General features: G+C 49.1%; 1 protein-coding gene across 1 annotated transcript in view; it reads right to left on the reverse strand.

Moving 5' to 3' along the window:
- Positions 1-2,810: 2,810 nt before the first annotated feature.
- MYO1F (myosin IF) overlaps positions 2,811-14,681 on the reverse strand; it is a 57,860-nt gene continuing 45,989 nt past the window's right edge. The window contains exons 19-28 of the mRNA XM_081177634.1: positions 14,354-14,498; positions 12,697-12,811; positions 11,543-11,712; positions 11,043-11,188; positions 9,622-9,768; positions 8,662-8,810; positions 7,453-7,536; positions 6,552-6,765; positions 4,547-4,716; positions 2,811-3,044 (exon numbers count right to left, since the gene is read on the reverse strand). Of these exons, the coding sequence (XP_081033760.1) occupies positions 2,968-3,044; positions 4,547-4,716; positions 6,552-6,765; positions 7,453-7,536; positions 8,662-8,810; positions 9,622-9,768; positions 11,043-11,188; positions 11,543-11,712; positions 12,697-12,811; positions 14,354-14,498 (1,417 nt within the window). The 3' untranslated portion in view covers positions 2,811-2,967. The remainder of the gene's footprint in view (positions 3,045-4,546; positions 4,717-6,551; positions 6,766-7,452; positions 7,537-8,661; positions 8,811-9,621; positions 9,769-11,042; positions 11,189-11,542; positions 11,713-12,696; positions 12,812-14,353; positions 14,499-14,681) is intronic.

Consider the following 14,681-nt stretch of genomic DNA (forward strand, 5'->3'; position numbering starts at 1 on the left):
ATCGCGATAATGTATCACACTGATTGAGAAGGGTGGAGCTATGTAGAGTCATTGGCTGGCTTTGTGGTTTTCCCCACATTCTGATTTTTGCATGGCACACACACACACCATGATTTGCAGCATATTGCCAGGTCAAAAATTATGAAACCGATAGCGGGATACGAACTTGTATCATCCAAAGCAGGTTTTATCAAGATATCGCCCAGCCCTAGTGCCTGGTAATCTTAAATTGGGACTGGTGTTTGAGTTGTTGCAGTAGTCCAGACAAGCAGCTGTAGGAAATGTGCACGTCTCTGCATTCTTACTTCTCTACCATGTCCCCTCGCCTCAGTTGAGCTTGTTGCTATGAGAAGTCCCAACCCGTGGCTTCTCAACTCCGTTCCTTTAATCCTAGGTGGCGGCTGGTTTTATACCCTGCAATGCAGCCCCTTGCCAGAGTCTTTGTTAAAAAAAACAACCATCCTGTGTTCCCATCTCGAGACAGTCTACTTTTGCCAGTTACACTGCAGCAAACCATGGATCCACCTAGCTGAGCATTGTCTACACAGACAAATCGGACGCCAAGGCAAAATGCTTGCTGCTGTGATCTTTACCCGAGGGTCACATACGTACACTGCTCACAAGATAGGTATTGAAGCGACTTTGTGGCATAAGTAAGTAAACAGAATTGTAGAGTTGGGACACTGCAGTTGTCCCATAAGATGATCAAACCTGCAACCTTGGCATTGTCGGCACCACAACTAAACTTAGGATAGGTCCCCCCCGACCTGCTGGAAACCTTAAGGCAGGTGCAAAAAAATAACAGGTGGAGAAACTTTTTCAACTTTAGAGCTACCTTTTAGGGAATTGCTAACAGTGGTGGGTGGGGCCAAAAATTAAAAAGTTATCTGACCAGCAGGATAACTCTATTCTATACCGCAGGGGTCAGCAACCTTTTTCAGCAGGGGGCTGGTCCACTGTCCCTCAGGCCTTGTAGGGGGGCTGGACTATATTTTTTTGGGGGGGGGGATTAATTCCTATGCCCCACAAATAACCCAAGAGATGCATTTTAAATAAAAAGCACACAATCTACTCATATAAAAACACCAGGCAGGCCCCACAAATAACCCAGAGATGCATTTTGAATAAAAAAGCACATTCTACTCATGTAAAAAAACACTGATTCCTGGACCGTTTGAAGGCGATTGGGCCGGATCCGGCCCCCGGGCCTTAGTTTGCCTACCCATGCTAGTCTACTGAGTCTACCCAGACCAGCAAGAGGTGTTGCCGCAGTTCATTGGCACATTCTGTCAAAGCGAAAAGCACTCAAGGAAAGTGAGACAGGGCAGGGCTGGGGAGAGTGTCCAGGGCCAGAGAGGAAGGTCTGCAGGACCTCAGTTGTCCCCAACGCCTGAGGTGCCCCATCAGCCAGAAGGGGAAAGAGGGAAATGTTTTGGACACATCTTGCCTAAGCCGAAAATTAAAGGGATGTAGATGTTTTTCAGCAGAGTTTGGATGGCCATCTGTCATGGATGCTTTAGTTGAGATTCCTGCATTGCAGGGGGTTGGGCTAGATGACCTTTGGTGGTCCTTTCCAGCTCTACGATTCTATGCTAAAGCTCTCAGTCTGATGCGAGCAAGGTGCTGGCTCCAACCCCAATGAATCATAATCATAAAAATAAAGGCCAATGCAAACCTGAACCTCTAGGTTAGAATGACACTTGTCAAACGATTCCACGATTCTAAGTCCCATTTGTTGAATTAATTCAACTAAATAGTTCCAATTAGATTTTAAATAAATTGCAATGGATGTTTACTGTTTTGAATCTTGATTGCCTTGTGATCTTCCTGGACGGGCTTTGCAAACCGCTATTCTGAACCAGGTTTTTTGTAGGGGGTGCTGGTCCCCAAAGGTTTGGCAACCGCTGTTGTGGATAAAGCAGCCTGGTGGCCTGGCTAAAAAAAAGGATCTTCCTATTTCCCTACGTGTTCTCCCCCACCTTGGAACGATCCGTGGTCATGAGCCCAATCCGCTTTACACAACTGGGGAAGCTAAACTCTGCAAACAGGCACACCCTTGATTTTTAGCAAATCAAAATGGGCCAAGGCTTCCCCTCCCATGAGCATAGCCAGTTTTAGGTTAGGGGGCTGAAGCCCCACACCTATCCCCATCCTCTGCCTGGCTCGCAGGAGTTCTCAATCTGTGGGTCCCCAGATGTTGTTGGACTACAACTCCCATGATCCCTGAGCTCTGGCCTTGCTAGCTAGGGGTGATGGGAGTTGTAGTTCAACAACATCTGGGGGCCCACAGGTTGAGAAAGGCTGGTAGCAGGTTCAGAATGAAATGTCTCAACAACTGTTGTTCTAAATTACTTCCTTTTAAATTACTTGCTTTTGAACTCAGCGAGGATTTCAGTTCCCAATATTCTCATTATTTCTACTTTTAGATAAGTATTTTTATTTACTTGATGGGGGGGCAGCTGCTCCCTTGGCTATGCCCATGTGTGCTTCGAATGAGTGTGCTTGCACCCTAAATTGACATTACGAAGAAGACAATGTGCATTTCGGAACGGCGTTTTTAATTCCTTCCTGGGCCTCCCTGCCTCTCCCCCCCCCCCCCGCCCAAAAAAGCATTGCAACATTGTGCAGAGAACACATCAAGGCGGTCGTTGTGCAATGCCTCCGCCAGCATGCCTCCATAACTCATATCCCTTTTAAAAATACCCTAGTTGCCGTACCCCTTTAGATAGCACCAGAACAGCAAAAAATATCAACGCAATGAGGGCTGGGGTGCAAAGGTTGCCTTTGCTGAAAAAAACCCACATGCAGTCAAGGAGGCAGTGTTACTGACTTCCATGTGCTTTGCAACGCATGTGGCAGGGTTTCCTTGCGCATGGCGCAAGCTCTCTCTCTTTCAAGAGCTTCTTTTGTATGATCTGGCCTGTTTACTGCCCTGCTTGGGCGCTAGGCCACAGGATGGAGCACTGCTCAGATCTTCTGAACATAATTCCCGGGGAAGAGGCCTTCTCTCCCATGAAGCCGTCCTTTCCACCATCCGGAGGGGTCTGCAAAAACAATATAATAATATATGACAAGGTGTTTGTGTTGCTTGTTAACCCCACGTGCCGCCCTCCATCCCTGCTTTGTTGAAACAGCTGCTGTTTAAAACCATCTCTTGAAATCTAGCCTTTTTTTTGCTCTCCTCCCCTGCCCTAGCTACGTGCATACGCTCCAACATTCTCTGGTGAAAACAGGATCATTCTCAAAGTGTCCCTACGTTCCAGGGACAGTCCTGGATTTTCAGAGGCTGTCCTGGTTTCTGATTTGATCCCAGAATGTTCAGCTTTTCCTTAAAAAGGTACCCCTGCCCGTCAGGGCCAGTCGTGACCGACTCTAGGGTTGCACGCTCATCTCGCTCAAGAGGCCGGGAGCCGGCGCTGTCCGGAGACACTGTCCGGGTCACGTGGCCAGCGTGACGAAGCTGCATCTGGCGAGCCAGCGCAGCACACGGAACGCCGTTTACCTTCCCACTATAAAGCGGTACCTATTTATCTACTTGCACTTAGGAGTGCTTTCGAACTGCTAGGTGGGCAGGAGCTGGGACCGAACGACGGGAGCTCACCTTGCCGCGGGGATTCGAGCCGCCGACCTTGCGATCAGCAAGTCCTAGGCTCTGTGGTTTAACCCGCAGCGCCACCCATGTCCCCAGCTTTTCCTTAGGTCGTCCCTATTTCCATCGGAGAAATATACAACCTTTAGAAGACATCTGAAGGCAGCCCTGGATACGGAAGTTTGTTAATGTTTAATGTTTTATTCAGGGACGCGGGTGGCGCTGTGGGTTAAACCACAGAGCCTAGGACTTGCCGATCAGAAGGTCGGTGGTTCAAATCCTCATGACGGGGTGAGCTCCCGTTGCTCGGTCCCTGCTCCTGCCCACCTAGCAGTTCGAAAGCACGTCAAGTGCAAGTAGATAAATAGGTACCGCTCTGGTGGGAAGGTAAACGCGTTTCCGTGCGCTGCTCTGGTTTGCCAGAAGCGGCTCAGTTATGCTGTACGCTGGCTCCCTTGGCCAATAAAGCGAGATGAGCGCCGCAACCCCAGAGTCGGCATGACTGGCCCTAATGGTCAAGGGCCCCTTTACCTTAATGTTGCCTTAATGTTTTATTATGTTTTTATATGTGCTGGAAGCTGCCCAGAGTGGCTGGGGCAACCCAGTAAGATGGACAGGGAATAATAATAATAACAACAACAACAACAACAACAACAACAACAACAACAACAACAACAACAACAACAACAACAACGCTGGAATAGGATGTCCCTACTTTCATCAGAGAAACGTTGGAGGGTACGAAAGTGGCAGAGAGAGCGGAAAGGGTGTCTGGTGGGGAGACAGCTTCAGAAGAAGGGGGCAGCCCTGCACACTTTTGCCACTGCCCGCCTGCCCTATGGCTGACCTCTGACCCACCTGTACCTCCCCCCCAGAGAAATGTGGATTTCTGCCTTGCAAAACCACAGCTTCCTCACCCCTTGCTTGCGTGAGTCACAGACCGCATTGCAGACCTACCTTCCATCAATATATCTATCACGTCGCCCGCGTTGAAGCTGATCTCATCCACATCCTGCCCGACGTACTGGTACAGAGCGCGGCATCGTGGCCCAGAAGCCTTGGGCTGCGGCTTGGGCCTCCCCACGGCCGGAGGAGGTTTCTGGCTGATGCTCCGCTTCCTCTGCGTCCTGTTAAAAAGAGGCAGAAGTGAATCGGCAGGGGGTGCTTGCAGCTCTGGGTTCGAATTCTGCAGGGCACCAGAGATGTTTCCACCTGCAGTGCTCATCCCGTCTGCAGAATGACACAGGGGAACAGAATAAGGCATTGGGCACCGAATCCTGCTTCTCCGACGGGTGCCCAATTGAATAAAATATTGGGGGGGGGGCAGGTAAGCCCTGTCCTACATAATTAATCACATGATGCGGCACACTGCAAACAATTTGGATAGCAATGCCCATCAACATTTTTGGGACCCTCAAATATTTGGCAGGGCAGGAGCGGATACAAAAGGAGGAACAACAAGAAATTTAAAGAATATTTAGCTAAATATTGTAATATAAGATAAATAGAAAATCCTTGGAAGTAGCAAATAGGCTTAGGGGTAGAATAAGGATACGGGGTAGTAAATATTAAGGATTAGAATATTAATAAAGGAGAAGAGGTTAGTAAATGAAAGGAGTTAATATTATTAGAAATATGAACTTGGGGAACTGTTATAAAGGTGATATAATGAAATTCAGTTAGAGGGGAATCGAGGAAGTCAGATATCAATGTTAAGAGAATTAGGTATTTGAAGAAATAATTTTTCTCTGTGTTTAATTTTATTGTATTGTAGTGTGTTTTTTGTCGTTGTGTGTTTTGTTATGTCCTTTTGTGATCAATGTGGAAAATCAATAAAAAAAATTGGGGGAAAAAAATAAAAGGACGAACAATAGACGAACAGACAGACCCAGATAATCACACAAGCAAGATGAAAAGAAAAACATAATATAGAAATAATAATAATAATTTTATTGTTTATACCCCGCCCATCTGGGTATATACAAGTAATGATTTAAGGTGGAGAGGCAAGCAGCAGAGTAACCTCATTTGTTTTCTTTCTGTTTTTCTTTTTAAGGAAATAAGTAATTATACAAGCAGGGATTGATAAATAGACGGCTGAGGGGAAAGGAGAAAGGGAGGGGGAAATAAATTTTAAAATCTGGAATTAAAGATTAAATATAAGGAACGGAATGTGAATTGGAAATCAATGGCTGATATAAAGCAGTAATTAGAGGAAAGATGAAACACATGGACAACGAAGAGTGGAAAGTCAATGGAAAAACTGCATTAAATTTGATGTGATTTGGTACTAGTTTGTTAAAACTAATAAAAATTATTCGGCAAAATAAAAACAAAAATGGGGAGGGGCCAAGGGGCCTCAGACCCTAGGAGTTGATTCCTATGGTTCCCAATAAGTTCAGTTTAATTTTCACACAGACCCCATGATTCTTAGTCTTTATGGTTTTGTTATCAAAATCTACCTTTTGCTTCTTGGTCGTAAGTAAAACCTCCAAGCGGTTTGCAAATAATAATAATAGGTACGCAGGTGGCGCTGTGGGTTAAACCACAGAGCCTAGGACTTGCCGATCAGAAGGTTGGCGGTTCAAATCCCCGTAACGGGGTGAGCTCCCTTTGCTCGGTCCCTGCTCCTGCCCACCTAGCAGTTTGAAAGCACGTCAAAGTGCAAGTAGATAAATAGGTACCGCTCTGGCGGGAAGGTAAACGGCGTTTCCGTGCGCTGCTCTGGTTCGCCAGAAGTGGCTTAGTCCTGCTGGCCATATGACCCGGAAGCTGTACCGCGGCTCCCTCGGCCAATAAAGCGAGATGAGCACCGCAACCCCAGAGTTGGACACGACTGGACCTAATGGTCAGGGGTTCCTTTACCTTTTAATAATAATATTGCCAGCAAAGGGGGAGGGAAACAGCTTTCCTCGCATAGGGCACCCTGGGGCAGGTGATAGGTTTCAAAATCAACTCATACCCTGCCATTCCCTGGTCTGGAACGTTGAGGAACTCCATGTTGTGGTCCGAGGGCGTCCTCGCCTTTGCCCGCCGCGTCATGCCCTGTCTGGGGAGAGCGCTGGCCGGGGGCACTTGTCCAGGCCTCTTGGGGGTGCTGTAGGTCTGTTCCTGGGACCTGGTGCTGCGTGCAAATTGTGGTGCTCCGTTCCTGCATGTACCTTGAGGGGGCGCCCCTAAACCGGAGGCGTTACAGAAGCCTTAGCAAACAAACTCTGCAGAGATTCGTGCTGGTTTTGCTCAGCTACGTACAACCTGAGCCATTTGTTGCCTGGTCGCCTGGAGCAAACTGACAGCTCACCACAGGCGAATTAGATTGTGATGAATGCCCCAATTATTAGTAATGCCCCTGTTATTATTGTTATTAAAATTTGTGTACCTGCAGGTCTCAGGGCAGTTGCAACATAAAATCACAATATAAAAGTACAAATTACATAATAAAAAGCAACCCATTTTTTTTTTACCCACCCTTCACTAACAGGCCCCAGGGTGCATCACAGCGATTTAAACTTCAGTATTAAAAACAGCTTAGAGAAAACAAGATGAGCGAATCTGAGTTTTCATCCAGGCCAATAAAAATTAAGAGGGCAGGTTTCTAGACCTCATGGAGGAAGAATGCAGGTTGAAATTCCCAGCTAGTCTATGTGAGACAAGGTAACCCCGCAAAATGGGTTAGCAAAATGGTACTTTATCATCTACCCTTAGATCAGAAATGGGCAATTTTGTGGTTTTCTGGATGCTCCAGGACTCCACTTTGCAGAACCCCCTGGACCATTGAGCATGCTGGCTGCTGGGAGCTGGATTCCCATGTTGAATGTGCATTTTTCTCCCTTCCTGCAAGAAGCATCCTTGGCCAGGCTTACCTCTGGGGGCTGATGGGGCAGCTCGCGATGGCGTTGCCTGCTTGTGGCGACCTCTGCTTTGAAGGACCCCTTTCCGTGTTGGCTCTGGAGGAAGAGAGGAAGAGATTTCACATTCACCTTGGCCTGGAATTGGGATAAAATTCTGCAAAAGGGTGCACATTTCATGCGGATTATACCCAGCTCTACCTCTCGTTTAAATCGGAACCAGTGAAGGTAGTGAAGGTCTTGTGTGAGCGGCTGGAGGATGGATAGTGGCCAATGGATTGAGGTTGAATCCCGACAATACAGAAGTGCTGTTTTTGGGGGACAAGGGACGGGCAGGTGTGGGGGACTCCCTGGTCCTGAATGGGGTAATTGTGTCCCTAAAGGACCAGGTGGGCAGCCTGGGAGTCATTCTGGACTCACAGCTGTCCATGGAGGCGCAGGTCAATTCTGCCTCCAGGGCAGCTGTCTACCAGCTCCATTTGGTGTGCTGGATGAGACCCTCGCTACCTGTTCCCTGTCTCACCAGAGTGGTCCATGATCTGGTTATCTCCTGCTGGGGCTACTACAATGCGTTCTCCATGGGGCTACCTTTGTAGGTGATTCAGAAAGTGAAACTAATCCAGAATGGGGCTGCCAGACTGGGGACTGGGAGAAGCTGATGGGACCATATAATACCAGTCCTGAAAGATCTACACTGCCTCCCAGTACATTTCTGGGCACAATTCAGAGTGTTGGTGCTGACTTCTAAAGTCCTAAACAGCCTTGGCCCTCTATAAGGAGTGTCTCCACCCTCATCGTTCAGCCCGGACACCAAGGTCCAGTTCCGAGGGCCTTCTGGTGGTTCCCTCACTGCAAGAACTGAAGTTACAGGGAACGACAACCAACCCAGAATGCTGGTGACTGGGAGTGACCGCTGAGAACATATAAGACCTGCTTCCAGTACGTTTCTGAGCATCAGTCAAAGTGTTGGTGCTGGACTTTGAAGCCCTAAATGGAATTGGCCCTGAAGGAGCGTCTCCAATCCCATCGTCCATCTCCAAGGGCCTTCTGGCAGTTCCCTCCCTGCGAGAAGTGAGGCTACAGGGAACCAGGCAGAGGGCCTTTTCGGTGGTGGCACCCTCCCTGTGAAACACAGATGCCAAGGAGATAAACAGCTATCTGACTTTTAGAAGACATCTGAAGGCAGCTCTGTATAAGGAAATCCCCCACTCAGCCCCTGCTTACTGGAGTTCTTGGGGAGGCCGCTCCCAATGGATATGGTCAGTGTCTTGCCGCTTGCTTTGAGGGCTGCCACGTCGCCCTGTCCACTCACGAACGACACTGTCCGGGTGCCCCCTCCTCCCCACCCTTCTTTCTTCACACGGAACTGTAGTCTGAGGGGCGGAGAGAAGGAGAAACGATTAGATCCACAAAAACCTTATTTGTTCATTGTTTCTCTCACATCCAAAGTGACTTGCAGTTTGAACCATTTAAGGACATCCAATAAAAATATTAAAAACAGCTAAACAGATAACTCAGGACATGCTGACCCCATCCCACTAAAAGAAGGCCGCAATTGCAGACCCTCCCAGTGACCTTGTTTTCCCGGGATGGTCCCGGATTTACAGAAGCCATTCCAGTTTCTGACTTGATCCTGGAATGTCCCACTTTCCCTTAAAGGTAAAGGGACCCCTGACCATTAGGTCCAGTCGTGGCCGACTCTGGGGTTGCAGCGCTCATCTCACTTTATTGGCCGAGGGAGCCGGCGTTCAGCTTCCGGGTCATGTGGCCAGCATGACTAAGCCGCTTCTGGTGAACCAGAGCAGCGCACGGAAACGCTGTGTATCTTCCCGCTGGAGTGGTACCTATTTATCTACTTGCACCTTGATGTGCTTTCGAACTGCTAGGTTGGCAGGAGCAGGGACCGAGCAACCGGAGCTCACCCCGTCGCAGGGATTCGAACCGCCGACCTTCTGATCGGCAAGCCCTAGGCTCTGTGGTTTAACCCACAGCGCCGCCCGCATCCCGCATAATATCATACTTTTCACCTAATACATATTGCAGAAAGTGCTACTGCTGTTTTAGAGGGGTTCTGAGTTGGAACGGCAGGGCTGAGGAGGGGAACTGGGTCCATTTCCCAGCGACACTTTGGGAAGGGGGCGGTTTGTTTGTTTGCTTGTGTGTGTCGCTGGCCGTCCTGCTTACGTGTCGTTGAAGTTTAGGAGGAGTTTGCTGCGGGTCGCCTCTTCGTAGCGCTTGCAGAGCAGGCTGATGAGCTCCGTCTTGAAGATGGATTCCAGGAATGTGTCGGCCTCGGCTTCGTGGAGGACAAAGAAATCGTCTTGCCTCGTGCTGTGGTCACCGGAAAAACAAAACGAAACAGGAAACAGCCAGAGAAAAGAAGGCATTAGTCCTCTTGGGAGAGGGAGGAAGCGGGTGAGTCGAGAGGGAGAGTGGCAGGGAGTCCCTCTGACCCCAAGATGGCCAAGCGCGGAGCAGAGGACCATTCCATTTCAATTCTCTGAATCGGAGGGTTGTGGGTTCGAGCCCCACATTGGGCAAAAGATTACTGCTTTCCCGGGGGTTGTGCTAGATGACTCTTGGGGTCCCTCCAAGTTCTACAACTCAGCTTCCTGTTTAAACCAACCCTTTGTTCAAAACAATGAGGACTAGAATCTTGCTTCAGTTTTCAGGGAAGAAGCTTAGAGGTGGCTTAGAGGGAAAGTAACTCATCATGCGAAAGGCTGGGTTGGATGAATCCCAAGCCGGAATTAAGATTGCTGGAAGAAATATCAACAACCTCAGATATGCAGATGACACAACCTTGATGGCAGAAAGTAAGGAGGAATGAAAGAACCTTTTAATGAGGGTGAAAGAGGAGAGCGCAAAATATGGTGTGAAGCTCAACATCAAAAAAACGAAGATCCTAGCCACTGGTCCCATCACCTCCTGGCAAATAGAAGGGGAAGAATTGGAGGCAGTGAGAGATTTTACTTTCTTGGGCTCCATGATCACTGCAGATGGTGACAACAGTCACGAAATTAAAAGATGCCTGCTTCTTGGGAGAAAAGCATTGACAAACCTGAACAGCATCTTAAAAAGCAGAGACATCACCTTGCCAACAAAGGTCCGTATAGTTAAAGCTCTGGTTTTCCCAGTAGTGATGTATGGAAGTGAGAGCTGGACCATAAAGAAGGCTGATCGCCGAAGAATGGATGCTTTTGAATTATGGTGCTGGAGGAGACTCTTGAGAGTCCCATGGACTGCAAGAAGATCAAACCTCTCCATTCTGAAGGAAATCAGCCCTGAGTGCTCACTGGAAGGACAGATCCTGAAGCTGAGGCTCCAAGACTTTGGCCACCTCATGAGAAGAGAAGTCTCCCTGGAAAAGACCCTGATGCTGGGAAAGATGGAGGGCACAAGAAGAAGGGGACGACAGAGGACAAGATGGATGGACAGTGTTCTCGAAGCTGCTAATATGAGTTTGATGAAACTGCGGGAGGCAGTGGAAGACAGGAGTGCCTGGCGTGCTCTGGTCCAGGGGGTCACGAAGAGGCGGACACGACTAAACGACTCAACAACAGCAAAGAGGGAAAGTGGCCCAAACGAAGAATGTGGCATCTCACCTGAGGGACACTCTGTTGACAGCCTGGACCTCCACTTTCTTTTTCAGGACCTCTCGGATCTGACCTTTCTCAGGACCCTTTTTCACCTTCTCCCGGCCGATCATGTAGAGGTATTTGGGAGTCAGGATGAAGTCCCTCTTGATGGGCTGATGATGATGAGGAGAAGTTGGTTGCCACGACCTCTCGAAGGGAGCGTGTCCCATCCACCCTTACTCACCTTCCCCCTAAACTCAAAAACCAATATGTACTGGGCAAAAATTTCAGCTACGAACAAGGAAGTCCTGAGTTCAAATCTCACGTGAAGCTGACTGAGTGGCTCTTAGGCATCCCATTCTCCCTCGGTCTTCCTCATCTGTGAAATGGGGATTAAACGCTGCTCCGATCTGCCTTGCACAGAACATTGGCAAGGTAAAACAGAGGCGATGTTTGTGAACATTTCAGTGCTAATGGAAGGGTAGGACTCTGGATAAAGGATTTGGAAGGGGAAACCTCCACCTTACCTTAAAGCGCCTGTCATATTTGGTGACGGAGTCGGCAAAATCGACCCGCTCTCTCCTGGCCAAGAACTGGCGCAGCTCAGGCTTGTCTTCCATGCCCAAATAGTCCCCCACGAAGTTCCGGTTGATGCTGTTGCGCCGCCTCTCTTTGAAGTTGTACAGGATGTGAGATGCTTTGGGGTTGGGAGAAAAAGAAGAGGCCGGTTTGAAAAGCGGCCAGGCAGACCTGGCCTTGGTCAAAATTAAAAACGCAAGGAGCTAGTCCTTAAGACTGCATACCCTTGTGCGTGTTTCTGACCAGTTTTAAAACCACATGGACAAAATTTGAAATGCAAGGCGTTAGTCCTTAAGGCTGCATACTGTGCTTGTGCGTCTGACCAGCTTTAAAAGCACACAGGCAAAATTGAAAAGCCAAGGTGCTAGTCCTTAAGACTGCACACTCTGCTCATCTTTCTGACCAGTTCTACAAACACACAGGCAAAGTTAAAACTGCAAGGGGCTAGTCCTTAATCTTACATAATGTGCTTGTCTTTCTGACCAGATGATGATGATTAATGGCCTCAGCCCTGTATACCTGAAGGAGTGTCTCCACCCCCATTGTTCTGCCGGACACTGAGGTCCAGCACGGAGGGCCTCCTGGTGGTTCCCTCCCTGCGAGAAGTGAGGTTACAGGGAGCCAGGCAGAGGGCCTTCTCGGTGGTGGCACCCGCCCTGTGGAATGCCCTCCCAGCAGATGTCAAGGAAATAAGCAACAAACCTACTTTTAAAAAACATCTGAAGGCCTGTTTAGGGAAGTTTTTAATGTTTAATGCTGTATTGTGTTTTTAATATTCGATTGGGAGCTGCCCAGATGGGCAGGGTATAAATTATTATTATTGTTATTATTATTATTATTATTATTATTATTATTATTATTATTATTATTATTATTACTTCCTCCCTCCCACCACTCCCACTTGGATGAAATGTAATTAGATTGCAATGTCCTTGGGGCAGAGACCTTGTTAAAATGGCTATAAACTGCTTTAAAGGCCTTCTTCAGGGTGGTGGGAAAGGGAGATAAATGACCTCCCCCCTCTCTCTGATCATCATCATCATCACCCTGCTTCTCTCTCCATCCTCCCTGAAACATTGGGGTGTCTGTGCATACCCCTTACCTTCTTCCCGCATCTGCTCGTATTTCCGGATGGCGATGTGGCGGCGCCAAGCTTTCTGGATTACCCGGGCGTATCCGTCAAACTTCCGTTCCCGCATCTCCTCTAGCAGAAAGAGCTGAGTGGCGATGAAGGTGGGAGGGAGAGAGAAAGAGAACTAAATGATTGTATCGGAAGGTGATCTATCCAAAACTAATGGGGGGTGGGGAGGAACCCAATCCCCCTTCCCTTTGAACTTCCCCCCTGCTCCACCCGAATCCTCTTTAAAGGGTACAAGAAGATGTCTTCCACTTAGGGGTGGCTGATGCCCAGATTTATTTCTGTTGGTGTTGTGAGTCCTGGGAATCGGCACGGCTCCCGGCTCCAGCAAAATATGCTAGGATGCTCTCAGGGATGAGTTGGATGCAGATAAGAGGTGGGAGGAACCAGCCGGGGGACCCCCAAGGGACGGAGGCTCAGAGCCCGGGGAGAGGGGTGGGTGGGATGACAATGAGGGAGAAGACTTGGATGGGGAGGTGTCAAAAGTGGAAGAAGTAACAGGGCTTAGTGAGCAGGGAGAGTCTGTGGCAGAGAGCAGTACAGAATCGGAGGCAGAAGCTGGAGCAGGAGAGGAGGGAGGCCAGGAGGCAGAGAGGGTGAAGAGTCTCCTGCTGCGAGAAGCTCCCCTCCCTGCTGGTCTCCCAGAACCAGGAGAGGCATGAAAAGGGCAGAGGAGAGGTTGGCTTCACACAGGCAGAGTCTCTGATTGCTCAAAAATAGCCCCAGAGAGGAGGGGATTTAGCTCCATCTGATACGCAGGCTGAGACCCTCCCTGCCCACAGACTGTCTCACCAGAGTGGTCCATGCTCTGGTTATCTCCCGCTTGGACTACTGCAATGCGCTTTGTGAGGGGCTACCTTGGAAGGTGATTCAGAAACTGAAACTAATCCAGAATGCGGCTGCCAGACTGGGGACTGGGAGCGGCTGATGGGACCATATAACACCAGTCCTGAAAGATCTGCACTGCCTCCCAGTACATTTCTGGGCACAATTCAGAGTGTTGGTGCTAAAGTCCTAAACAGCCTTGGCCCTCTATACCTGAAGGAGCGTCTCCACCCCCATTGTTCACCCCGGACACCGAGGTCCAGTTCCGAGGGCCTTCTGGTGGTTCCCTCACTGCAAGAAGTGAAGTTACAGGGAACCAAGCAGAGGGCCTTCTCGGTGGTGGCACCCGCCCTGTGGAACACCCTCCCACCACATGTCAAGGAAATAAACAACTATCTGACTTTTAGAAGACATCTGAAGGCAGCCCTGTGTGGGAAGTTTTTAAAGTTGGATATCTTACTGTGTTTTAATTTATTGGAAGCTGCCTAGAGTAGCTGGGGAAACCCAGTCAGATGGGTGGCATATAAATAAAATTATTATTATTATTAGAGGGTTGGGAACCAGCTTCACTTGCCTGGGCTGCCTCTTCCTCCTCTTCCTCCAGACTCCAGCCCCCAGCCAGGATAGCCACAGAATGGAGCAGAGTGGGCACAGGGGGAGTGTAGCCTAGTGGGTTCAGGCGAAACAGGGGAGTAGCAAAAAAAGCAAGGCTCTCTGGTTCGTGCAACCTGGCTTACACAACAGCCAAACCCGAACCCAAGTCCCAGATCTTCCGACATCAGAGCGTTCTGCTTACCGACTCGGGGTTCTTGACGAAAACCTTGGAGCGGCCCATCTGGTACTGATCCGCGTCCATGTTGACGGACCGCAGCAAGTGCTGGACCCCCTGGCGCTCATCTCCCTGCCACCTGGGCCATGTCTCTGGGGTCAGGATGGCGTACCTGCCGGAGGGGGCAAACACACTTTGCTCAGGACACCGCAAAGGCACCTGGAGATATTGGGGAATCCCAGCAGGAATGGGAAAATACGGGGGCGTCATTGGTGGGGAGGGCTGGGAGGGACCTGGCTTTTAACGTAAAGTTACCAGATTTTATTCAATGAATCCAGGGACTAAATAAATAAAT

The sequence above is a fragment of the Podarcis bocagei genome, assembly GCF_964188305.1.
Source record: "Podarcis bocagei genome assembly, chromosome: 18".
Taxonomy (NCBI): Eukaryota; Metazoa; Chordata; class Lepidosauria; order Squamata; family Lacertidae; genus Podarcis; species Podarcis bocagei.